The sequence below is a fragment of the Capsella rubella genome, unplaced genomic scaffold (genome assembly GCF_000375325.1).
Source record: "Capsella rubella cultivar Monte Gargano unplaced genomic scaffold, Caprub1_0 scaffold_6, whole genome shotgun sequence".
Taxonomy (NCBI): Eukaryota; Viridiplantae; Streptophyta; class Magnoliopsida; order Brassicales; family Brassicaceae; genus Capsella; species Capsella rubella.
In genome coordinates, this window is record NW_006238918.1 from 8,111,970 (window position 1) to 8,136,739 (window position 24,770).

General features: G+C 37.2%; 7 protein-coding genes across 9 annotated transcripts; 4 read left to right on the forward strand and 3 right to left on the reverse strand.

Moving 5' to 3' along the window:
- The first annotated feature begins 2,889 nt into the window (after positions 1 to 2,889).
- Positions 2,890 to 5,076, forward strand: LOC17882696 (alpha-humulene/(-)-(E)-beta-caryophyllene synthase). Of its 2 annotated transcripts, none has more exons than XM_023781682.1 (7): positions 2,890 to 2,976; positions 3,090 to 3,369; positions 3,471 to 3,843; positions 3,922 to 4,190; positions 4,253 to 4,362; positions 4,454 to 4,702; positions 4,786 to 5,076. In XM_023781682.1, the coding sequence occupies exons 1-7, from the start codon at positions 2,890 to 2,892 to the stop codon at positions 5,074 to 5,076; spliced, it is 1,659 nt and encodes a 552-aa protein (XP_023637450.1). The 2 variants fall into 2 exon arrangements, with proteins under 2 accessions (XP_023637450.1, XP_006287438.1); XM_006287376.2 differs by having other exon boundaries at positions 3,922 to 4,140; positions 4,224 to 4,362.
- Positions 5,077 to 5,818: 742 nt separating this feature from the next.
- Positions 5,819 to 7,114, forward strand: LOC17881517 (BAHD acyltransferase At5g47980). Its single transcript, XM_023781714.1, has one exon. The coding sequence runs from the start codon at positions 5,819 to 5,821 to the stop codon at positions 7,019 to 7,021; it is 1,203 nt and encodes a 400-aa protein (XP_023637482.1). The 3' UTR covers positions 7,022 to 7,114.
- Positions 7,115 to 7,288: 174 nt separating this feature from the next.
- Positions 7,289 to 10,563, reverse strand: LOC17881311 (ferric reduction oxidase 4). 2 transcript variants are annotated; one of them, XM_023781205.1, is made up of 8 exons: positions 10,397 to 10,563; positions 10,179 to 10,275; positions 10,007 to 10,099; positions 9,556 to 9,783; positions 8,934 to 9,261; positions 8,541 to 8,778; positions 7,736 to 8,460; positions 7,289 to 7,638 (listed from the first exon to the last, which is right to left on the reverse strand). In XM_023781205.1, the coding sequence occupies exons 1-8, from the start codon at positions 10,516 to 10,518 to the stop codon at positions 7,496 to 7,498; spliced, it is 1,974 nt and encodes a 657-aa protein (XP_023636973.1). In that variant the 5' UTR covers positions 10,519 to 10,563; the 3' UTR covers positions 7,289 to 7,495. The 2 variants fall into 2 exon arrangements, with proteins under 2 accessions (XP_023636973.1, XP_023636972.1); XM_023781204.1 differs by having other exon boundaries at positions 9,556 to 9,790; positions 9,920 to 10,099; positions 10,365 to 10,563.
- A 1,506-nt stretch (positions 10,564 to 12,069) lies between these two features.
- Positions 12,070 to 14,730, reverse strand: LOC111830096 (uncharacterized membrane protein YjcL). The gene is made up of 6 exons (XM_023781206.1): positions 14,422 to 14,730; positions 14,116 to 14,342; positions 13,858 to 13,968; positions 13,458 to 13,616; positions 12,804 to 13,045; positions 12,070 to 12,517 (listed from the first exon to the last, which is right to left on the reverse strand). The coding sequence occupies exons 1-6, from the start codon at positions 14,700 to 14,702 to the stop codon at positions 12,194 to 12,196; spliced, it is 1,344 nt and encodes a 447-aa protein (XP_023636974.1). The 5' UTR covers positions 14,703 to 14,730; the 3' UTR covers positions 12,070 to 12,193.
- An 861-nt stretch (positions 14,731 to 15,591) lies between these two features.
- On the forward strand, positions 15,592 to 18,432 carry LOC17883994 (probable receptor-like protein kinase At5g24010). The gene has a single exon (XM_006289646.2). The coding sequence runs from the start codon at positions 15,630 to 15,632 to the stop codon at positions 18,234 to 18,236; it is 2,607 nt and encodes an 868-aa protein (XP_006289708.2). The 5' UTR covers positions 15,592 to 15,629; the 3' UTR covers positions 18,237 to 18,432.
- A 90-nt stretch (positions 18,433 to 18,522) lies between these two features.
- Positions 18,523 to 19,859, forward strand: LOC17884363 (putative septum site-determining protein minD homolog, chloroplastic). Its single transcript, XM_006289203.2, has one exon. It carries the CDS (start codon positions 18,596 to 18,598, stop codon positions 19,577 to 19,579), a length of 984 nt encoding a protein of 327 aa, XP_006289265.1. The 5' UTR covers positions 18,523 to 18,595; the 3' UTR covers positions 19,580 to 19,859.
- Positions 19,860 to 20,001: 142 nt separating this feature from the next.
- LOC17882282 (S-type anion channel SLAH3) lies at positions 20,002 to 24,394 on the reverse strand. The gene is made up of 6 exons (XM_006287195.2): positions 24,239 to 24,394; positions 22,482 to 22,676; positions 21,832 to 22,377; positions 20,934 to 21,704; positions 20,812 to 20,843; positions 20,002 to 20,718 (listed from the first exon to the last, which is right to left on the reverse strand). Exons 2-6 carry the CDS (start codon positions 22,656 to 22,658, stop codon positions 20,331 to 20,333), a joined length of 1,914 nt encoding a protein of 637 aa, XP_006287257.1. The 5' UTR covers positions 22,659 to 22,676; positions 24,239 to 24,394; the 3' UTR covers positions 20,002 to 20,330.
- Between the last annotated feature and the right edge of the window lie 376 nt (positions 24,395 to 24,770).

The following is a 24,770-nucleotide window of genomic DNA, read 5'->3' on the forward strand; positions in this document are numbered from 1 at the left end:
TCTCGGTAGACATGGCACGGTTGCTGATGATTCGTTCTTTTTGGGATTGTTGAAAGATAAAAGATAGATAGAGTTCTCGCAGCCACATGCAGTGAGAATGTTATAGTGTACTAATCGCGGAACTGAACTCAAGAACACATGACCTCACGGATTAGGATTGAACTTATTAAGAGAAGATCAAAACAAAAATCTCACGGGATCACACATCATCCAGACAACAACAACATCCATGATCCATCTGAGTTAAGCTACTACACAAGACCGGAGCTCAACTATTGGAAGGGAGAAAAATCGAGCCCATTAAGAGTTGAAACTTCAGCTAATGAATATGGGCCGAAGAGTAATCCAAATTGGGCCAATCACCTAAGCTAATTGTCGATTTACAGATTTTGTTTAGAATAACGAACCAAGAACCTCGTCCTACTAGATATGTCTGAGAAAGAGAACGTAACGACCACTTATTAGGTTTATGGCGGATGATTATCCACAGAGTACTCCTTTACTTTTAAAATTTAAAAAGAAAAGAACATTCCTTTCGTTTCCACATAAAAAGAAGATTCCTTTAGAAAATAGTGTGTACATAAAAAGAAGTTTCCTTTAGAAAATAGTCTTTGCAAGCTTTTTGGAATTACATGTGATTTATGTTTTTTCTTCCTCTTAAATTTTTAGGTTTACAATACATTCAATCGCTGTACACCATTTTGTTAAAAAACCTTCAAAGGAACCCAACGTGATGAAAATATGCAAAAGAAACCCCTTGAATTGAAATGCTTACAAAATAGAATTAGACCATGATTAACGGTAGGTTCTTAGTGGTTTTTTAAGTAGTTTTGTGATTAAAATTAAATGGTTAATAATGATAATAGGTAAGAAACGTCTTTTAACTAAGAGAAAAATCATGGGTTAAGAGACAGTGACTTGTCATTTACTGATTGGTGGAAGAAGGAAAAACAAAACAGTGCTCTCTCTCTTTTGGCTGTGACGTGCTTTTAACTGTGTTCAATAAATATTTTTTTTTTTACCTTGGTTTATATTAAATAGAGAGGAGGAGAACATGAAGAAGAAAAAGGTTTAATTGGCTAATAATACACAGAAATTAAATTAAAAACTCAACAGAAGAACTCATTATTTTATTTTTATTTTTTATATGAGTTAATATTCGTAACCAAAGAAATTAAATGGCAACCAACTTGAATTAAATGTTTTATAGTAATAAAATTTTAAAATTGAAAATAAGAAAAAATCATAATTTCAATGTAAAAAAGAAAAATGTATAGTCAAAGAGTAATTTGCAGTAATTATTAAGTTATTTATGCTATAATTATGTCTCATGTATGTTTTTTTTTTAATTTTCAATAATCATGAAGTTTTCTAAATTTACAAATTTTAATTTAATTTTCTTTTTAAATAAAATATTTATTTCCTAAGAACCACAAGTTAAGAGCCTACCATTAATAATACATACAAACTAAAAACAAAAATACAATTCTTAACTCTAAATTTTTTAATTTTATTTCTAAAAAATACTTAAGAGACAAGTTTAAGAGCTTCCTATTAATCATGCTCTTAGGAATACAAAACCATAATAATCTTGAAGAAAGTTTAGTTGAACATTCCCTGCCTAATGGATTTGTTTTGTTTGTTTCCCCTTGTATTTCTATCTTCGAGCCCTTTTTACAGAGACATCATTTAAACCTTACAAGATGAGAATTGAGAATACTATAGCTAGTGGAATGTAAGGGGAAAAAGGTAAGATACATGAAGTAAATATGTATGCAGGAATAATGAAACTTGGGTTATTCAAGCTAGGTTGAGACTATCAGTCAAAGAATCTTGTCAGAGAATTTGAATATATCGGAACCAAGTTGAGAGGAAGGACTTTTCCCTAGCTCCGACCCCCGAACTCGCTAGTCTGTCAGCGGGACACCTCTTGCTAGTGTGGTGTGGTGCCATCAACAGATCATGACCGGACTCGTTGATCCGGATCAAGACATATTAACAGTAATATTTGTATGTAAAGTACCACAATAAATTATTAATCTATGATTTATTTAATGGCTTTAATATTATAATGCGGCCCATTTTATCAATGTGGTTGCGGTTGATGAGTGAGGTTAGACTTTAGAGTAAAGACTAAAGAGTTTAAATCAGCTAATATTTCATGAAACTATTTGGAAAGTTTTAATAATTTGGTTCTGTAGAATAATTGAAAGGACCTGAAATTTCAAAGTTTAATATTATGATTGTTTTTGAGCTTTCTTGATATTTTAAGTTTTTAGTACTCTTCTTTGCTAGAGTTTCCTTTACGACACGAGGTTTCCATGGAAAATAATTGGTGGTGCTCTGACGACAAATAGGTTAATTAAGGCGGCATCGAGGGGATGGAAAGAAATATAGATCACCCGCTACTCTTGAACAAAAGATATTTAATTTTTTTCTCATTGAATATAAACAAGTCTTATTCCCAACTAATTTTTTTTTTGTGGACGTATAGTGATTGTGGGACAAATTTATAACAAAATCACATGTTATACTTGAAAAAATGACTTTTTTGTTCCTTAGTAAGACACTTAAGACATAATAACAATCTTCCTAGTTCCTACGTTGTTTCAAAAAAAAAAAAAAAAACAATTCTCCTACGTAAAATGAATAGAGTTCACGAGGTTGTTTTACGTACGATGTCCTACAAGCCAAAACATAAAAGACCACTGATCAGTTTCTACGGTGGAAAATCGTCCCATGCCTTAATCCTGATAATCTTTATCGCAATGTTTTTTTCATTTCCGAATATTTCTGTAGTATATATATGTATGAAACTTAGTTGTATATAGCAAATTAAGTGATTCACTTAGTGAGAAAACCATTTCGATCTACCTGAAAATTTCTAGCATGGGGAGTGAAGTCCACCGTCCACTAGCTGATTTTCCAGCAAACATCTGGGAAGATCCCTTAACCTCTTTCTCAAAGTCTGACCTCGTACGTATTCTTTTCATATTAATCATGTCATGCAGTACGTAGTATTTGATATTACTAGTCTGTCAATATACTATGATTTGATTGATTAACTCATGTATACCATTGCCTTATAGGGTAATGACAAGTTCCAAGAGAAGCATGCTACGCTAAGGGAGGTTGTGAAGGAATCGTTTATGTCTTCTAAAGCGAATCCGATAGAGAACATCAAATTCATCGATGCTCTATGTCGCCTTGGTGTCTCTTACCACTTTGAGAGAGATATCGTAGAGAAATTGGATAAGTTATTTGATTGTCTTGACTTTAACCACATGATAAGACAAGACGGATGCGATTTGTACACGGTTGGAATACTTTTCCAAGTTTTTAGGCAATTCGGCTTTAAACTTTCTGCTGGTAAAAATACTTTTAAATATAACATATGAATAAACAACACTACGTACAAAATTTTCATGATTATCATTTATCCCAAAATTTTCTCATTTATACACCTCAAGATGTATTTGAGAAGTTCAAGGACGAGAATGGGAAGTTCAAAGGAGAACTGGTGGCCGATGCAAACGGGATGTTAAGTTTGTATGAAGCTGCACAATGGAGCACTCACGGAGAAGACATCATTGACGAAGCTCTCGCTTTCTCAAGCTCCCATTTAAAAGAACTTTCATCTCGGTCTAGCCCCCATCTCGCAACTCGCATCAAGAATGCCCTAAAACATTCATACCACAAAGGTATCTCAAGGATAGAAACAAAACAATATATCTCATACTACGAGGAAGAAGAGTCATGTGACCCAACAGTACTTGAGTTTGCAAAGATAGATTTCAATTTGCTGCAAATATTACATCGTGAAGAGCTTTCTTGTGTAGCAAGGTAACTATTATCGCCACTCAACACATATTAACATAATTGTCTTGCATGGATTGTTGAACTTCTTTCATAATATTTCAGGTGGCACCATGAAATGGACTTTAAATCTAAAGTAACATATACAAGGCATAGGATAATAGAGGCGTACTTGTGGTCACTTGGAGCATATTTCGAGCCTCAATATTCTCAAGCACGAGTTATAACAACTATTGCACTAATCTTATTCACAGCACTTGATGATATGTATGATGCATATGGCACAGTGGAGGAACTTGAGCTTTTCACAAATGCAATGGAGAAGTACTACCATTTGTTAATATATAAAACCATGTGCAATATTTGTTTTTTCCATGGTTTAGACTTATAAGATGGCTCTAACGCAGGTGGCTTCCCGCTGCCCCTAATGGGATACCTGACAGCATGAAGTACATTTACCGCGCCACCATGGATTTCTACGATAAACTAGAAGAGGAACTTGAGAAAGAAGGAAGGTCAGGCTGTGGCTTCCATCTTAAGAAATCAGTTAAGACCAAGAGAATTAAATTTTAAGCATCATTCTGATTATATATGTATATATTTATGTATATAACTAACTCAAACTCTTCACAATTAGTTGCAAAGAACAGCGAATGGATATATGCAAGAGGCAAAGTGGTTGAAAAAGGATTACATTGCTACATTTGAGGAGTATAAAGAGAATGCAATCTTGTCTTCAGGTTACTATGCCTTGATAGCCATGACATTCGTTGGAATGACAGATGTCGTGAAACTTGATGCTTTTGAATGGTTAAGCTCACATCCTAAAATCAGGGTAGCTTCTGAGATAATCAGTAGATTCACAGATGACATTTCCAGCTACGAAGTGAGAACACTTGGTCCTAATAATTAGTACTATATATACATATTATGCCAAATTTATACATAATTGGTATTTTGTAATTGCAGTTTGAACACAAAAGGGAGCATGTAGCTACTGGCATTGATTGTTATATGAAGCAATATGGTGTTTCCAAGGAAATAGGTATAGAAGTAATGGGAAACATTGTTTCAGACGCATGGAAGGACTTAACCCAAGAGCTAATGAGGCCTCACGCATTTCCTTTCCCTCTGTTGATGCGAATCTTTAACCTTTCGCGAGTCATCGATGTATTTTATCGGTACCAAGATGCTTACACCCACCCTGAGTGTTTGAAAGAGCACATCGTGTCTTTGCTCATTGAAAAAATACCTATTTGAGAATGTTGTGGAGGTGTGAATGCGTGAATGTGTGATTATCTCAACCCATGGAATGGATTCTCTACACAATGATGGTCGTCAGAATTGTCATATTTATTTCTGTTGTATGTTTTTATTTGTGTTTATGGTTGTAAAACTATTTCTCTTTGCTGTATTTGTACTCTTGTTGGGTGAATCAATTTATGTTATACGTTTCAATAAAAAATAAAGGTATTTTTAAAAGAAAAAAAAAGTGATGGTAGTCTTAAATTAAAACTATATATACGTAAAAATACGTGGTACTTTAAAAATTCTCAAATATATAGTATAAACATAAATATCTTTAGACAATTTTTTAGATATGTAATGTATGTACATGCATATTGCGAACCAAACATTTTATTATTATTATTATTTTTTTTTATTTTTTTTTAACATCTGACTTTTATAATTACCTTTTAATTTCCACATTCAACGAATCATATGTAATATACACCCTGGCGGACGTTCAAAGGAAAATAGCGGTGCCGAACTCGTCCTTTAAGCTACCAACATAACTACATAAGTACACTTTAATATTACTGCCTTTGTAAAAACATTGACTAAGTAATACATTTAATAAAATTCAACCACTAACTGAAACAAAACTCAATATTAATTTCGTCGATCGACCTATATGTCGTGTGATGTGAATTCATGTATCTATGTATCTATATATGCACATACACAGAGTACTAAATATGAGCAACTTTCAAAAGTGACAATGGAGCTAGAACTTTTAAGCAAAGAAGTAATCAAACCCGCTTCACCTAATCATCTCCAAACCCTTTCTCTTTCTCTCTTCGATCAGTTTCTTCCTTCAACTTACGTTTCCGCCATTTTCTTCTACGATGATCATGCAAACCAAGAAGAACCTATTGTCCAGAGGCTCAAGATCTCACTCTCTCAAACTCTGTCTCTTTTTTATCCACTCGCTGGAAAAATCAAAGATGGCGTCACTGTCCATTGTAATGACGAGGGAGCTTTGTTTACAGAGGCACGGGTTGATATATTTCTCTCTGATTTTTTGAGAAACCCATCAAATGCTGACTTGGTTCAGAAGTTCATTGTCTCTCCGGACAATGCAGATCCAGAAACATGGCCGCTGTTGCATGTCAAGGTCATTTTCTTCAGAGACCGAGGATTCGCAGTTGCAGTTAGCGTCTCTCACAAGGTATGCGATGCAGCCTCGTTGTCAACGTTTGTTTCCAGCTGGACAAAAGCTGCGAAAGGGTATGCTGACACAGTGAATCCTGAATTTATGGCGTCTGATTTCTACCCTCCTGCTGATATTACTATCGAGTTTCCTCCGTTACTCGTACAAAAAACAAAATCCAAGACAAAGAGGTTTGTTTTTGCTGCTTTGATGATTGAAAAGCTCAAAAACAGAGCTTCTTGTGGCAAGCGTGTGTCACAAGCTACCCGTGTTGAGTCTATCACGGCGCTGCTGTTAAGATGCATGACAAAGGTGCGACAGTCAAAGGTGGGTGAGGTAACAGAATTTGCTATAACACAAACCATGGACCTGCGACCTAGAGTTTCTACTTCTCTCTTGCCACGCAAGGCATTTGGAAATTTTTTCTTTTTACCATTACTTAAGGAGAGCTCAGAGAGTAAGATGGAAATCCAAGAAACTGTGTATAAGCTGCAGAAAACTAAAGAGGAGCTCAATGACCTTATCCGAAACGATCTCAATGACGCAAGAAGTATAACTGAAGCCAAAGAGAGAGTGGCAAGCGCAATGCTGAGTTCGTTGTGTGAGGTAAGTCCTGAGACGGAGACATATGCTGTGTCTAGCTGGTGCAGGATGTCGTTTTACGAGGCGGATTTTGGATGGGGAAACCCGGTTTGGGTTGCCCCGGATTCGGTTGATAAGACGCAGGTCGTGTTAATGGACACAAAGGACATTGAAGGGGTTGAGGCATGAGTTACACTACCTGAAGCTCACATGGCTGTGTTTGAGAATGATGATGAGCTGCTAGTCTTCGCTACTCCAAGTCCTAGTGTCCTCATCTAGTAATAACTCTATTTATCATTTATAAAATCAATCGGCCATGCGTTTAATATTATACTATGTACTCGATCCCTATGTTTCATTTGATTTTATATGCAGCATTTAAGTTTATTTTATCATCTATATATTTTTATATGAATTTGAAAGAAGAAGAGAAAGCGTCAACAATAGTATCGATACGATGAGCAAGCCATATATTAATCTATGATGGTGATAAAGCTATGATAATAATATGGCTGCAGCCTGCAGGGTATACAGTTTAATGTATTAACATTACGTTTTTGCATTATGTTACAAGAATAATTTAGCAGCAATTAGCAAACGATATCTGAACATCAAAGGTCATTACAAATACAATAAACAAACATAGTTCAAACATGGTATCGATCACCAGTTGAAACTAATTGCCTCGAAGTGAAGGTTCTTAGCCAAACCTGATGAACAAATCTTTGCCACTTCATGCCTCATCTTTCTTGGTCCGCAAACCATCACCCCAACGTCTTCTGAACCTTCTGCCTCAAACAGAATCTCTGCAAAACGATAAGATTAAAAGTATCAGAATCATTTACACCACTTATGCCATGATTGTGATGTGCACGTCGAATCTAGTGGTAATAGATGACTTACTTTTCAAATTAGGTTTGGAGCCGAAGTGGACTGAAGTGGCTTGTACTATAGATTGATAGGGAACGCTCTCGAGCTCTCTCTCGTGGCCATGGAACCATGAACCTGGAGAAGACGTCGGCGTCTGAAACTCTACGCTCTGTACTTGCTTCTTGGACTCCTTATCTCCTTCTTTGTTCTGTTTCTTGCGCCATAAGAAAACTATGCTTGAAGATATGAAAATGCACACACATCCTAGGAACATGTCCCAAAGCGCTCTATACGAGAAATTGTAGATCTTTCCGGTGTTACGATCAACAGGGTATACATAGTAACGTGTAACAATCGCTATGAGCAAGAGAAACATGACGAATGATGATAAGATCACGACTCCGAGCCAGAGGAAGTTGTTGGGTCCAAGAACAGGTGAGATAGGAGAGTCTAGAGGCTGCGGTTTGAACCATTTTGTCTGTAGAAGTCTGTGATCATCAGTTGTCTCGGGCTTCTTGTCTTCTCTTGTAATGTAGGCCTCAATTCTGAGATTCAGTCTAGAAATGTCTGAGATTGATATATCCGGTGGGAAGATTAGGTCTAAAAGCGCTAGATCATCGTAATGTTTGAAGGCACAAACAAGAAGAACATCTGGTAGCTTTGTGCTTTGGTTTTGGCTCTGAAATATGAGTTCTCTGATAACCGAAATGAAGGGTGTAACACCACTGCCACCACCCACTAGTATTAGAGAGTCATGCCTATATATGATGAGAAATGTAACAATTAGACAAACTTAATAAGATAAAGTAGTAAGTAAGAAACTGAAATAAGTTTGTACCTTGAGACATCAAAAGAGTTAGGACCATAAGGACCTTCGGTAGAAACTTCGAGAGAATCGATGGAAGAAGAGATATGGGTGTAAAGCTTTTGAGTCCAACTTCCCTGTTTTCTGATTACAACACTTAGTGTATCTTTCTCCAAGTTGCTGCTCGAAGTTATTGTGAATGGATGCCATTGAAGCTTGGATATGCTCGGCACATGTAGAAACAATATACTTGTTGGGGTATAATGTAGCCCTATAGTTAGATCATGAAACAAATGGTTACAATCATTACGGAACATTAAAAATTTATCTTTTTTAAAAAAATATTAACCTAGAAACTAAAATATTTTTCATCTCGTTTGCATTTATAATAAAAATGTTATTAGTTAAAAGGAATTGGTTATAAACCTGGGGTTTTGGAGAAAGTGAGTTCAAGGTTGTCTGAAGGTAAGATCCTAGCGGAAACAAGTCTGGTTCTCTTAGTGGATTGTAAGAATCTCAAGTAGCGGTCGATGAAAAACAGGAAGATGTTGGGTAGGATCATGCAGAACCACGAGTCTCCCACATGGATCACGTAGAAGATTATGTAGAGACCATAGAGTTGATGAGTGTAGAAGAAAAGCTCGAACTTCTTTCGTCTATAAGATGGTAAACTAGTCACCCACATCGCTATTCCAATCACCATGGCTATAGTTCCGGCTAGATTAGACACATATGTCGGATTCCATGCAAACGTCTTTACATATACAAAAAAACGTAAATTCATCAGTTTTAATACTATTTCTTTTAATTTAATTTAGCACCGAACATTCGAGTTTGGCTGAAACAATCTGAATGATCTAGTATTTTATAGATTCCTTGGTAAATATCTTTTATTGCAAGAAATCATTGTGATCAAAAGTGACATAAACACAATGCTTGCACACTATAACATCGATCCTAGGGTTATTACCAAGGCTACATGGTCAATATTTTACTTTACTTATGGTCTAAACAAAAAAAATTGAAATTTAAGTTAGATGTAACATACCTCCATTAACTGATTGGTCATAGCCCAGTAGATAAGGAAAACGACGGTGTGGACGAGGAAGAGAAAGTTTGAGACATGTCCGAGCCAAATGTGATATTTGATGCTTGACTCTGAAGTCAACCCAACGAGTGGCAGAATCGTAGAGGTCCTTGTCACCGGGAAGAACAGAAAGGCCCAGCAGTAGTGGCCAACATATCCTATTCTCAGCCCAAAAGCCCTAAACTTTGCCTGCCATCTGCACCATTTCACTCAAATGTTTGTTATTACACTATGGATCGGATCCGATCAAACATATCCATATTGTTTCACATGGTTCTGAGTTCTGACTCAGACTAATCTATGAACTGAAACTAAAGAAGCTTACATTTTGGCGTTGTCGTGGTTATGGAGGCTGACGTGATAGCTAAGGTAGAGATAGTTGGAGAGAGCCCAAACCAAAAGAGCCACAAACAATAGAGAAAAAGTCAACTCCGTGGCTGTCACTATCCCCAATGGGTTCATCACCATTACCACCCTCCCCATTCTCCCTTTTATTTTCCAATCTCTGCACTTATATAAACAAGATTGTGATGATTTGTTACAAATATACATAATAACAATTATGAGAATATAACAAGTCAAACCTTTGAGTTTGTGTGGGTTTCTTCTGCGTATGCAAATACACACAACTCAGAACCGCAATGAACATCATTGGAACCGTGAGAAGCACAAGATTCGTGCCTACACACATACATACATGATAGTTCTTGAATACTCAAGTCTTTTAAAGCAGTTAAAATGTTATAAAGTAAATGCGAAAAAACTAATACCTTGAGGACCAAAATAAGTAGTATTGAGATACTTTGCGAGTTTGGGAGTCCAATTGCTTTTGAAAAGATTAGTTGAAATCATAATCCAAACAAACATCCATCCAAGAAACAGAACCACCATCAACATCTTCACTAAACTTCTCATATTCCCCATTTTCTTCTTTTGTAATGTTATACACAAATTTATAATAGATGTAGTAGGTGTGTGTTGTTTGTGTGGAAACCTTTTTTTTGGGTTTGGTATTTATAGCAGATTATAAGGTTAATAGCGTAATTTTAAAATACCTTTCTTTTATTTTCTTTATCTTATACCTCCTAACATTTATTTGCCGGCAGAGAATATACATAACTCATAGTATATATTTTAAACTTGTTGCCCGCAAATTAATTATTGTATCAAATTCACATAGACACACGTTACTTTAGCCAACACATGGATTAGTTTATGAATTTGTATGTTTAGTCACATATATTATCACGGAATATATGGTGTAAAACGTAAAATATAAGGAATATAAAAGCATTTATCGTGTTTTGAGGTCAAAAATACAAAATCCTGTTTTGACGCCAATATATATAGCAAAATCAGCATGAAAAAAATAATTTTAGAAACAAACAATATTTACTAACGTGGAACATTGAGATATAGAGAAACAAACATGAACATATTACATATTTATAACATAAGTGAATTAATTGTGTGAACATTTTTTACTATAAAAGGCATTTTAGTACTTTTAGGTAACCATAGGATAGTTTCTTAGATTTGCCCTTAGCTAGGTCAAAACATGTAATATAGATTTGCGAATAGAAAACTTGTGAGTTGAGAACAATGGTTCGATTATTATTTTCAAATTAAAAGTTGTTTTCTAGTTTACTACAATAGATCTTGGCAAATTAAAAAAAAGAAGCAAGAATATATTATCACCAAATGTAGTTTTATGTAGGCTGACGGAGAGAAATGAGAAGTACAAGATGGTTGTGGTTCCAATCAATTGTCAAAGTATATTATTAATATAACTAATAAACAATACTAGTTATTAGGGTTTCGTGCGTAGTACGTAGAGAGTTGAGAGATATGAGAACATTCTATAAGGCTAAAAGGCCAAAAAAAGGCATGATTCATGCGTGGACATATTGGTACTTGATGTACTACATCTTTTACTTCTTCTTCTTCTTCTTCTTCTTCTTAGCTAATGCCTAGTAGAAAATATTATTATGTTTGCACTAACAAAAGCATGTGCTCCCCCGTATTTGCATATAGTTTTTATCAGTTTTATGTAACGATCGAGCAGGTGCGTCAAACACAAATTAAAAGGCTTAGTTCGGAACTTAAATTCAAGCCTAAGTGATGATATATTGCATATTCACCAGGTCAAGCATCCATCAAGTTTTGAATTTTCACCACTGCTTTGCTTTGGGTTACAAAATACAAATATCGGATCAGGAGAATCTTATAATATGATAAGAGTACTAGAGTTGACATTTCAGATCGAAAATGACAAGTACCAGTTGACTTTTTGAATATCGAACTGAAGTACAGTTGACTTATATTGAAAGAGCGGTACAGTAGTACAAATACAATCTACAGTACCACAAGATTTATTAGTTTTATTTTTTCTCTCCATCGACATATGTTTCATTTAACACGTAAACCTCAACCAATGGATTTGGTTATTGTTTATTTGAGAGATATATGCATACATTCAAATTAAAAAAAAAAAAACTGTATCATTTAACTAAACTAATGAAACAACATCAATTACATTTTACAAAGGAGTGTGGTTTTCAGAATCCTTTCCAATCATTAGACCTGTCCTTTAGAAAATCTATAAACGTTTGAGGACAAAAACTCCACATCCAATGCCGAGAAAAGTTGCAATGGAGACCCCGAAAACGCCCGAGAGAATCCCGGGGACGACAAGAGAAGTCCATCCTTTTGCGGTTGCCATGGCACAAGCAGTGGTTGGACCTCCAATGTTAGCGTTTGATGCTAGAAGGAGTAGCTTCATGTCGATACAGAATAGCTTTCCCAGAACCAAAGTCACAACAAGATGAACCATTACTTGAATAACAGCAAACAGGAAGATACTTGGAGCAGTGTTGATTACATTCCATACACTTCCTGTGGCTCCTAAAATTGTAAAAAATACCTAAACCAAAAAAGATTTGAAAACAAATAATTAGATAAACCCACTACTAATCTGCCACCATTACAGGCCTGTTCCACAGTGAGGCTAAACCCATCACAGAATAGGAGAAGCCACACAGAACCATCACTATTTCCTATTCGTTTGGAAAGGCCAAACCATGTTCCACATTCTTCGGGCTTAATCAGGGATGGGTTTAGCCTTAAAATGAGATAAAAGGGCCTAAACTGGGTCAGGCATAGCCTCTTAATGATACATCTCTAATGGATAAGTGTAAAGAAAGAGATACCTGCATGAGAATAAGAGAGATGGTTTCAGCAGAAGGTGCCAGAGAATCAAAGAAGTCAGGGAAGGAAGTTGCCAAGACGATAGTGATGGCTGTTACTGCAGGAAGCATGCCTCCTTGGATGTTAAATAGCTTTGTCAATGAAATAGCAGCTTTGCATATTAGGAAGGAAATTGATAGTGCAACTGAAGTCGAAACCACTCTGTTCTTGTCCTCAAGCTTGTCATCCTTAGTCATGTCTGCCTCTGCCATAGGTCACATAGAACTTTAAATAGAAGTTTTTGTGCTTATATCTGGATGCAACTGCGACTAGAATTTGAAAATCATTCTGTCAAAACTCAAAAGTAATGAAAATTTTCTCTTCCATACATTATTTGGCAGGCGCATTTATGTGGATGCAAATGCAGTTAGAAGATGAGAATGGTTATGTAATAATATAACAGTATTGAGTATTTATTATCAAGAATATAATTTGCCAGGCACATTATTATGTAGTCATAATACCTAGGAGGTCACTGACTCTATAATTGGTCCAACTGTTACCCATAGCCACTAGTAAGATAATACCTTTTCCATGCTCTTTAATAATTCTTTCGCATTGTAACATATACCTTATAACCACAAGAAATTATAACATGTGATTAAGATGAACTTTACCAGGGGAAGATGTTGAGGAAGTCTCAGGGGGTATCTTTGAGGCCAACGCAAACAGAACCATGAAGTGCAGAGCGCATATGACATTGTCCACAGCCACACCCGCTGCTATAACAGATGCAGAAATCTGTAGAGCCTCCGATATCGCAACAAAGTTAAGAGCTGCAGAGCATATTAAAGAACCAACAAAGATTTTATCATCTTTCCTCACAAATAAGCCATTCCTAAGCTCTGAGAAACATTACACAAGCACATTTTAAGCAAGATTTTCCTCTTTTTTCAATAAGCAAGAATGTCAGATTGTTGGAATCTATAAAGTAAAGCTAGAACCTTTCAAACCGATGAAGTACCTTTGACTGTTAACAAGCCAAATAAGCAATGAAGAAGCTCCAGACAAACTTACATCCACCAATGTAACTCCCCATGAGAGCAGCTGCTATTTTCCAGTTATCCGGACCAAGTGATCTCATTGGTACCAACAAGAAAGCCACCACAGTCCCAACAATCGTCGCAACTGCCACCAAACCAACATACAAATCAATAATCCCCCCTAACCACATCATCTATGACAATGTCACTTAAAAAATCCATGAATTCTCAAAGACCTAACTTGTTTTGGTCCTAAGAATGAATCCAAGCTAAGCAAAGACGAAACCTTTACCAGATCCAATTAAGAATGCAATGAGCAACGACCCAGTAGATCGGATAATACGACGGAGATCAGCTCTAAACAACAGCAAAGGAATCGTATGCGGCAAAAGGAACTCCATGAAGAAGTCATACGACGGCGTTTCGAACGGAATCAGCCCTAAATTGCTCGCGGCGAGACCAAGTAACGTGCTGGTCAACGCACCACTCACCATGCTTCCGATTCTCGTTTTCTCCGACCTCAAGAAGTCAGTAATTGCAGAGATTTCAGTATACAAACTCTTAAAAACTCGAAGTTTTAGGGGTCGAGGTGATTTACCAGACACCGAAAGCTCCGGCGGCGAAGAGAGTGGCCCATTGAGACCAGTGATCATCGGGGGAGATTAGAGGGGATCGGAGTTGTGAGAAGGCTTTCACGCTCCGAGATGAAACATGACGCAACGGTGGTAGTGAAGGGAATCTAACCGGAGATTTGTTCCGGCGGATGGTTACTGATGATGATAAGCCGTGACGAAAGCAATGGCGGGAAGAAGACACGTGGAGCGATGATAGTGTGGGTGATAGTGGATTTGGTGAGACCACTGTGAACACAAGAGCCATAGATGGATTACAAATTAATGTTTCAAGTCCGATAATATAGTTTTTTGGAGTTTTTTCTATTTAAGATATGTTAACAAGAAAACAAAAACAAAATCAGATAATCGTAAAAATAAAACATTAATCAGAAAAAAACATAAGAATAATTTGAAAAAAACAGGACTGTATATATATATATATATATATATTTTTTTTTTTCAGGACTGTATATTTTTCTAAATATAATTAACATCGATTCATAAATTTCTGTTTAGCGTTCTATTGTAATTTTTTATCATATTGTTTTCTATACTTTTGTAAAGGAAGATGGATGCTAATAAAAAAAAACTTGTAAAAAAATCTAATTTATTATTGTTGGTTCCATTTTCTCAATTATTATAGTTAGTTGAATAGTAACGAGTGAACTATTTAATACTATAATCTAATTTACCCATTAAATTACCTTATTTTTTACCTGTCTAGTGTCTACATTACAATATCATTATTTATTCATTAAATTTTTAATGTGTCAGTCCAAACTCCAAAACTTTTTTGGTTGGGGCAATTTAAACCACAATAATCACCACCTACAATGAGGTTAATACACCACGAGGTCCTCTGTTCTCTTAGTCTAAAACACATCTCATGACAAAAACAGTTTTTTAATCTTTCTAAAAAAGAACTAACATCCTTACTAATATAGCTTTAAGAAAATGATTAACCTAAAGTTTCCATTTCTTCACTAAACCGAATCAGTAAAAATGAATCAAAACTATATAAAAAGCAAAACTTTTTGAAAATGATTGCCACCGAATCACAAACAAAAACACAAAAAGCTTTCCCTTTGGTTTCCCATTTGCTGTTGACAAAATTCGTTCTTCTTAATGATTTGGCCAAACACTTTCCCCTTTCACTCACACTTTAGTGGGAAGAAAATACAAAGCAGTGAATATGAATACAGTGAAGCGACAGCAAAAACGCACTCTCTTCTCTTCTCTTCTCTTCTCTTCTAATAATATCATAATTCATAAACCCATAACTTTCCCCAAAAGCTTCACTCCAATGGCGTTTCTCAGAAATCAAATCCAGACCTTTCTCTTCTTCTTCTTCTTCTTCTTCTTCTCTCTTCTTCATCCCTGTTTCGCTTCATCATTCACTCCACCTGATAATTACCTTCTTAATTGTGGCGCTAACACAACCACTTCTTTCTTCTCAATCCGTTCTTTTCTCAGCGACACTTCACAGCCTGGTTCGAGTTTTCTCTCAACCGATGGATCCATTTCGATTTCTGACCCGAACCCATCTCCAGATTCGCCCGTTTTATACCACACGGCTCGTGTTTTCCCCATCGGAGGATCATACAAATTCAAAGTCACCAGCAAAGGTGCTCACTTTATCCGTCTCCATTTCGCGCCTTTTAAAGCTTCGGGATTTGACTTAAGGTCTGCGAAATTTGGAGTTTTGATTAATGGGTTCGCTGTGATGAACAGTTTCGGTACTAGTTCCGTTGTCGTTAAAGAATTTGTACTCAAAATCGATGATCCTGTTTTTGAGGTTTTGTTTGTCCCTTCTAAAGCTTCTGGATTTGGGTTTGTTAATGCGGTAGAAGTGTTTTCAGCACCTGAGGATTATGTAATGGATAAAGGAACTAAGTTTGTAATCCCTAACTCTGCTCAAATCTTCAGTAACTTGTCATCTCAAGTGCTTGAGACTGTTCATAGAATCAACGTTGGTGGTTTGAAATTGACGCCGTTTAATGATTCATTGTGGAGGACTTGGGTTGTTGATGACGACTTTATTCTGTTGAGAGCTGCTGCAAAACGTGCTTGGACTACTCATCCTCCCAATTATCAGAAAGGTGGTGCCACGAGAGAGATTGCTCCGGATAATGTTTACATGACTGCTCAGGAGATGAATCGAGACAATCAGGAGTTGCAGGCAAGGTTTAACATTAGCTGGGGGTTCCCGGTTGATTCGAAACGAGATCTACATTTGGTTCGTTTGCATTTCTGCGATATCGTAAGTACATCGCTTAATCAGCTCTATTTCAATGTCTTTATCAATGATCATCTTGCGTATAAAGATGTTGATCTCTCCACGCTTACCTTCCATGTGCTTGCGTCTCCGTTGTACATTGATTTTGTTGCGGAATCTGATCTATCTGGAATGTTGAGGATTAGCGTTGGACCGTCTGATCTTAGTAATCCTGCGAGGGTTAATGCTTTATTGAATGGAGTTGAGATCATGAGGCTTGTGAGTCCTGTGAATTCCAAAGTGGAATCTGGAAGAAAGAAGAATGTTGTTTGGATCGTGGTTGGTTCAGTATTGGGAGGTTTTGTGTTCTTGTCTCTACTCTTCTTGTGCCTTTTGTGCTTGTGCAGGCGCAAGAACACCAAGACGAGGAGTTCAGAGAGCACGGGATGGACACCTTTGAGGAGGTTTAGAGGCAGTTCTAACAGTAGAACAACTGAAAGAACTGTTAGTTCTAGTGGCTATCACACTCTGAGAATCTCTTTCGCGGAATTACAATCCGGGACCAATAACTTTGACAGAAGCTTAGTAATAGGAGTTGGCGGATTTGGAATGGTCTTTAAAGGGTCTCTTAAAGACAACACCAAAGTAGCTGTGAAGAGAGGCTCCCCTGGTTCAAGACAGGGCTTACCGGAGTTTCTCTCTGAGATAACCATTCTCTCTAAGATCCGTCATCGCCATCTGGTTTCGCTTGTTGGGTATTGCGAAGAACAGTCTGAGATGATTCTGGTTTATGAGTACATGGATAAAGGACCGCTCAAAAGTCACTTGTACGGATCCACCAATCCGCCTTTATCTTGGAAACAACGGCTTGAGGTTTGCATTGGTGCAGCCAGAGGTCTTCATTACCTTCACACGGGTTCTTCGCAAGGAATCATCCACCGAGATATAAAATCCACCAATATCTTACTAGATAACAACTATGTAGCCAAAGTTGCAGACTTTGGACTCTCAAGATCCGGTCCTTGTATTGATGAGACACATGTGAGCACTGGCGTTAAAGGAAGCTTCGGGTATCTTGATCCTGAATACTTCAGAAGACAGCAGCTCACAGATAAATCCGATGTTTATTCGTTTGGTGTTGTTCTATTCGAAGTTCTTTGCGCTAGACCCGCTGTTGATCCGTTTCTTGTCAGGGAACAAGTGAATTTAGCGGAATGGGCAATTGAATGGCAAAAGAAAGGGATGCTCGACCAAATCGTTGATCCGAATATCGCTGATCAGATCAAACCATGCTCATTGAAAAAATTCGCCGAAACTGCAGAGAAATGCTGTGCGGATTACGGTGTGGATAGACCAACAATTGGCGATGTTCTTTGGAATTTGGAACATGTGCTTCAACTTCAAGAATCCGGACCACTAGACAAGCCTGAGGAAGTTAATGGAGACAATACCGGTTCAGGAACGGCTCGACGAGGTCCATCTAGTGGCTCAAACACAGAGAGAGACAGTGCAGACGATGGAACTTCAGGCATAATCAGTAGCAGCCAAGTGTTCTCTCAGCTAATGACCAACGCTGGCAGATAAAAATAGACATTGCTATATATATAGAGGGACAATACATTAACCGGGAAACCGAAGCTGTGTACCGGTATCTCAAATTATAATTTTGTTTGAATTGTAACTTGTAGAGTCTTTGATTGTTTGTTCATTTCGCCATTTGTTTGTAACATTTGTATATTACGGATGAATCATAAACCGGTAGAACCAACAGATTACTGTATTTGTGTGTTTGGTTAAATCTTTAACCGGTTCACAGTGGAGAAATTTATAAACCGGAATCTCAAAAAAGTTCTTGATAAACCGTAAACCCTCTCAAGCCACAACGCTCGGTGAAACATTTCTGTCTCTCTGGAGACACAGCTGAAGAAGCAGCACTATCATCAATGGCGTCTCTGAGATTGTTCTCCACGAATCATCAATCTCTTCTGCTTCCGTCTTCGCTTTCACACAATCCTCTAACGTCATCGTCACCACGATTCGTGAAAAACCCTAGCAGACGGAGTCCAATACGATCAGTTCTTCAGTTCAATCGCAAACCGGAGCTCGCTGGAGAAACGCCGCGTATCGTTGTTATCACCTCCGGAAAAGGCGGAGTTGGAAAGACGACAACCACCGCAAATGTTGGTCTCTCTCTCGCTCGTTATGGTTTCTCAGTCGTTGCCATTGACGCCGACCTTGGACTCCGAAACCTCGATCTCCTCCTAGGGTTAGAGAATCGTGTCAATTACACCTGCGTCGAGGTTATAAACGGAGATTGCCGTCTCGATCAAGCTCTGGTACGTGATAAGCGTTGGTCGAATTTCGAATTGCTATGTATTTCGAAACCTAGATCGAAACTTCCGATGGGATTTGGTGGCAAAGCATTGGAATGGCTTGTAGATGCGTTGAAAACGAGACCGGAAGGTTCACCGGATTTTATCATCATTGATTGCCCTGCAGGAATCGATGCCGGATTCATAACAGCCATTACTCCGGCGAATGAGGCAATTCTTGTAACAACTCCTGATATAACAGCGTTGCGGGACGCCGATAGGGTCACGGGTTTGCTAGAATGCGATGGAATCCGGGATATTAAGATGATTGTGAACCGAGTAAGAACTGATATGATCAGAGGAGAGGATATGATGTCAGTGTTAGATGTGCAGGAGATGTTGGGGTTGTCATTGCTCGGTGCGATTCCTGAAGATTCTGAGGTTATTCGAAGCACGAATCGGGGGTTTCCGCTTGTTCTGAACAAGCCTCCAACGCTTGCGGGATTGGCATTTGAGCAGGCAGCTTGGAGACTCGTGGAGCAAGATAGTATGAAGGCTGTTATGGTCGAGGAAGAGCCTAAGAAACGCGGTTTCTTTTCTTTCTTTGGCGGCTAAATGGAATATGAGTCGAATCGAACTGAATTGAACTTCCTCGGGTATGTATGCATCGAAATCTTTTGTACAGGAACTAGATTTTCGAAGATTTTGTCTCTTTTGCTTTGAGAATTTAGATTTGTTCGTAGGACAATTGTGGAATTCTACTGCTAGTTTGTTGCTGAGTTCAAGCGTTGATTCTTATGCCTTTTGTTTCTTGAAGGTTCTTGATTTCTGTTTCTGTAATCTGTTTAAGTAAAATTGATATTTTCCAATATATCTCAAGTTCTTGATTTTTGTTGTTGTTTGGTAATTTGGCTTTGATCTTATATCATTGATCTCAGTCTGATATTGAGATATTCCGGTAGCCATTAACTATTACTCTTAGCCTTGCTGATCTGACTAGAACCATAATATTTTGATCCATCATATGTCTCATGCTGTTGATACAATGATAACCCCTCAAAACTTTTTATTTATTGGAACAAAACAAGTTTACATGGTCGTTAAAGATTCTAGTGGGCAGCACATTGTAAACTGATAACTGCTAATAGTTCCGCTTTAAGAGATGCTGGTTTGTTTGGATCGGTTCAGCATTGTAGACAACCCCTACCGTTTGTTTACTACTACTTTACACACATGCTCATTAGAACCACAGCAACATATACGCTACTAGGTTCCTCACTTGTGTCAGAGACACTGACAACAAATCAAAACCAAAACTTGGGATATGACTATACCAGGGGTTGAAAACTGTTTATGATCTTCCGATTTAGGCTGAATCACTCTCTGGGATTTTGACATTGCAAGCTTCTAGATCATTACTCTGACTGCTGTCCGAGTCTGTGAATTTCAAGTAATTCTCGATGTTCTCTGAGCTTACATTTCTCAGTTGGTCGAGCCAGCGGTGATGGCTATTCTGTTTGGGTCTTGGGCGGTTGCTGATGGCTATGGCAAGGTCGTTGGGAAAAAGTTCTTGAAGAACAAAGGCGTGGATGATGGTGGTCACGAGCAGTGCAAACACGACTAACGTTGCAATGGCACAGAGGACTACACACATGATTTGAGTCATGGTGCTCCTAACCATTGTTGCGTACCTGATGGTTGCAATTGCAGCACCGGTCATCGGAAATGTGTACGCCCACCATGACAACGAAAATCTATAAGAAAAAAACAAAAGTAGCGTGTATAAGAAGTTGAGCTACCGGATAACTAAAAACGAATTAAAACAGAAGTACTTTGCTTAAACTTACTTGATTCCACGGAAGAAATTAATCCGAACAGCCTATAAATCAAAGAAAGGGAAGATTTGTATTAGTGAATACTTTTCTGAAGAAGGGAATACGTATGAGTTATAATTATAGATAAAACTTACCAATGAGAAATAGAGGAAAATGGCTATAAAGTAACAAACTTTGGAGCCATAATCGAAGGAGCCAGTGATCTTAGCCCAAGCCATGGAGGCAACACTTGGAGCCGCAACGAATAGGAAGAAGACAGGGTGAAGATCTTTAGGCAAAGTCTCGTTGGTCGGTAGCCTTTGGTATAGAGTCACGAACAGTACCAAGTAATGAGCCATCCCAACGGCGTAGAAGAATATAGGGCCTTCTCTAAGTCCCATGGACGCACCAAGCAAGGCCCCGACAAAGTTCCCGACAACCGAGAGATGGTTCGTCGGGTTGGCAACTCGGGAGAGCCGTCGTTGACCACCGGACATCCATTGACCATAGATTTTGAGCTCAAGACAGATGAAAGGAAACATAAGGATGTACCAAAGATAATGCGGCAAATCTGTGATTATGGAAGGTGGGACACCAAGGGCCAAGAAGAGTAAAGAAATGAAAGGAGCAAAGAAGAAGTTGATTCTGATTGGATGGTAGTATTCTCGGCGTACAGCTTCGAAGTAGAGGATGATCTTGAGGAGGTAGATAGTGGCGATGGTGAGGATCAAAGCCACTGAGATGAACCAAAGACCTTGGTTAATCCAAAGAGGTACGTGGAGGAACTTGGTTGGCGCTGCGGTCGCTAGGGTTTTCCACATTATGGCTTGGCTGCTCACTCCTAGGCACATACCAAAGGTGGAGATCGGGTAACGGAGAAGAAATGGCCACTTCTTATCATTTGGTAGAACGATCTCTTCTTGTGGCTGCAACGTAGGAAGAATATAAAAGAGAGTTATGAAGTATTAAAGCACAAGCTTAATATATATGACTGAAATCAAATCATATTAATTCAATTCTAATATATATAGAAATATAAGCGTTGGTACGTACCCGGAGAGTCTCCAATTCAGGACCTTCTAAGGCATCATAGTAACGGTCCACAGGCATGGCTTCATTGGTATTCAAACTCTGGTTATTCCGGTTTGGTGTTTCCGGTTCAATAGCAGCTGGTTTTCTTGTGAATTGTCTCTCGAGTTTCCCCGACCAAGTCTTGAACGAGTTGTACCTGTTGTCTTTAAGCTTGTGCGTCGCCGGGTTATGATCTTGATGATGACGACCACTCTGTTGCTGTTGATGATGATGCTGATGGTTATCATGGCTACGACGACGATCACCATCATTATTACCGGTCTCTATGTAGAGAGATGAGACTTTGGTCATAGGCTGAGACAGAAACTTGACAGATTTGCCAGTTGATCCAACGTTGTTGTTGCTCTCAGAAGACAAAGATGTTGTAGGATCGGAGGTTATGAGAATATTTGGTGAAGTTGGCATTGAGATTGATGGTTTTCTTTGATGAGTCCACAAAGAAGTCTCATTGTAGTTATGATGACCTTCCATTGCCTCTATTGATCTTGTTGGTGCTTCTTGACCATTCTGTCCATATAAATATATATGTTTAACATAATTAGCTCGGGACTAGTCATATAATTTAATAAGTTTTTACAACCTAACTTTTGCGAATGTGGAAAGTGACATACCAAAGTAGTCGTGGAGGCATGAGAAGGATGAAAACGACTGATAATGTGAGGACTAGGATGACCACTCTGATCACTGTAATTGTCAAAGCCAACCATTTCTTCTGTTGTGGCTTTTCTTAGTAGACTTGGAAGCTCTTCTTCTACTTGTATCCCAACATAGTTTGTTTTCTCCTCCATTTTCTTCTATTTTTTACCCTGTAACAAACAACAATTAGTTGACACCTATAAGATTGAAAATATTTTTTAAAATCTTCTGACTTGTCTTGTATTATTGATTCATTTATTAAACCACAAATGAGTGACAAGTATAAACCCTTAAAGTCAATTCAATTGCATATATAATTTTATTATTTAGATTGTTGAAAAAAGCATATGCGATGGCAAACAAAATATATATTAGAGAATATTCACGGTAAAATATTGGCCAAGGAAAAGGACTTTTCTAGGGAGTTCTGAGTTCTTGGTTCATTTGGAATTTACATTTTCTAAAATCAACAAAAAAATGATACGAAAAGTCTCCACTAAAATCAATCTGACCTAAATTCTCCACATCCATACATATAAACTAAACATCAACCTAACATTTCATTAATACGCAAAATAAAAGTCTAGTGGTTTAGCCACTAAGCTTTGTTTCTCAGCTCAATGGAATACGACTATACTTAAGTCGATCACCCTATATTTATTGGAAAACGATGATGTTATCGTCGGCTAGAATGATAAAAGAAGAGCACTACTAATTATTTGTTTTATCGAAAATGATTTCACTAAAACCTATAAATATCAATGTGCATCTAGTAGCCCTTGGGAACCCTTCTCAAATCAAACAACAACCATAAATAGAAAGAAAACACCAACAAGAAAGCACAAAGAAGAGAATATAAATTTCGGTTTTCATTATTTTGTTTTTATTTTTTCCAAATTGTCGTTTTCCTTTTGGTTTCTGAATTTGAGTTGGCTAAGAGAAACTATAAATTTTAGAAAACGAAGAAAATATTAATTCTGTAATTTTAGAACTGCGTTAATAAATCCATTAATTTATACAGTAACCTATTTCGTCCTATTTATTTGAGATGTTCCACGTCAATGATCTAAGCTAAACCATTATCAAAACATCGTATACAGTTTCAACAATTCTTAGGTTATCAAGATTAATTTTCCCATAATTAGGAAATATACAAAAAGCTAACTAGATTTGTTTAAACGAAACTAAAACTCCTGTAAACAACAGAAAAATATACTGTTTTCTTGCTGTCATTTAAAAAAAAAAAAATTTAAATTTGACAAAAAAAAAAAAAGATCTAAAATGTATGGTACCAATCAACTCATATCGGGTCCACTTCAAAGTTATGGCTCGACCGTCCATACAATGCTATGCTTATTAATTACCCTTTTAACTCTCTAATTAACAGTTCCATATCTCTTGTGAAAACCCTGTTTGATCCTATAAAACTCACTATACATCCATACTAGTAAACCATGATAATCTGCAATAAATTTACATTACGTAACGTACGTTGGTTCTACACAGCTAACACGTTAAAACTTGCCATATATTTGGCAATTTGGGTGTTTAATTCTTGTGTGTTTTCAAATTGGGTTTAGGAAAAAAAGCAAGAACAATCAGATAAAAGAATGAAAAAGGCTAAAAAATCACAACCCTAAGATCGCATTTTCGTAAGAAACTGATGTAATGGACTCTCTGTCAACAATAACGAACCCAGAAAACAAAAAGGAGAAATGAAATAAACACTAACCTGGAGAATATGAAGATTTGAAGCCGTGGAAATGGTGTTTTCAAGAAAGAAATCTATAAATCTTGATGTGTATCTTGTAGAGATAATAAGAATGGTGATTTTTGGTTGTTGAAAGAAGAAGAGAAGACGAAAGGAGAAAAAATAGAAAAAAGCGTAATGAGTTGGTTTTTTTTTGGGGGAGAAACAAAACACGTCTTCGTACTATAAATAAGTGTTCACGTAAGTACAGTTACGTAAAAACATATATAGTGAAATGTTAAAAATGTAATAGAGCTAATAGCTGTAATTCAAAGCTTTCAACGTGGCCGTCTTCTTGTTGATCAACTAGTCATCATGTTTCACGTCATTGACAATCTCTAATTTATTTTATTTTATTTATTTATTTAGTCGTTTTGATAAGTTTTTTTTTTTTTTAAAGCATTGGGTCATTAGGTGGTGGATCACATTATACGAAAACGGACAAAAAAGATGAAACAAATCTTATTTTGGAAAATTTTAAAAATTAATTAACGAAAATTGAAGTTGATGTGTT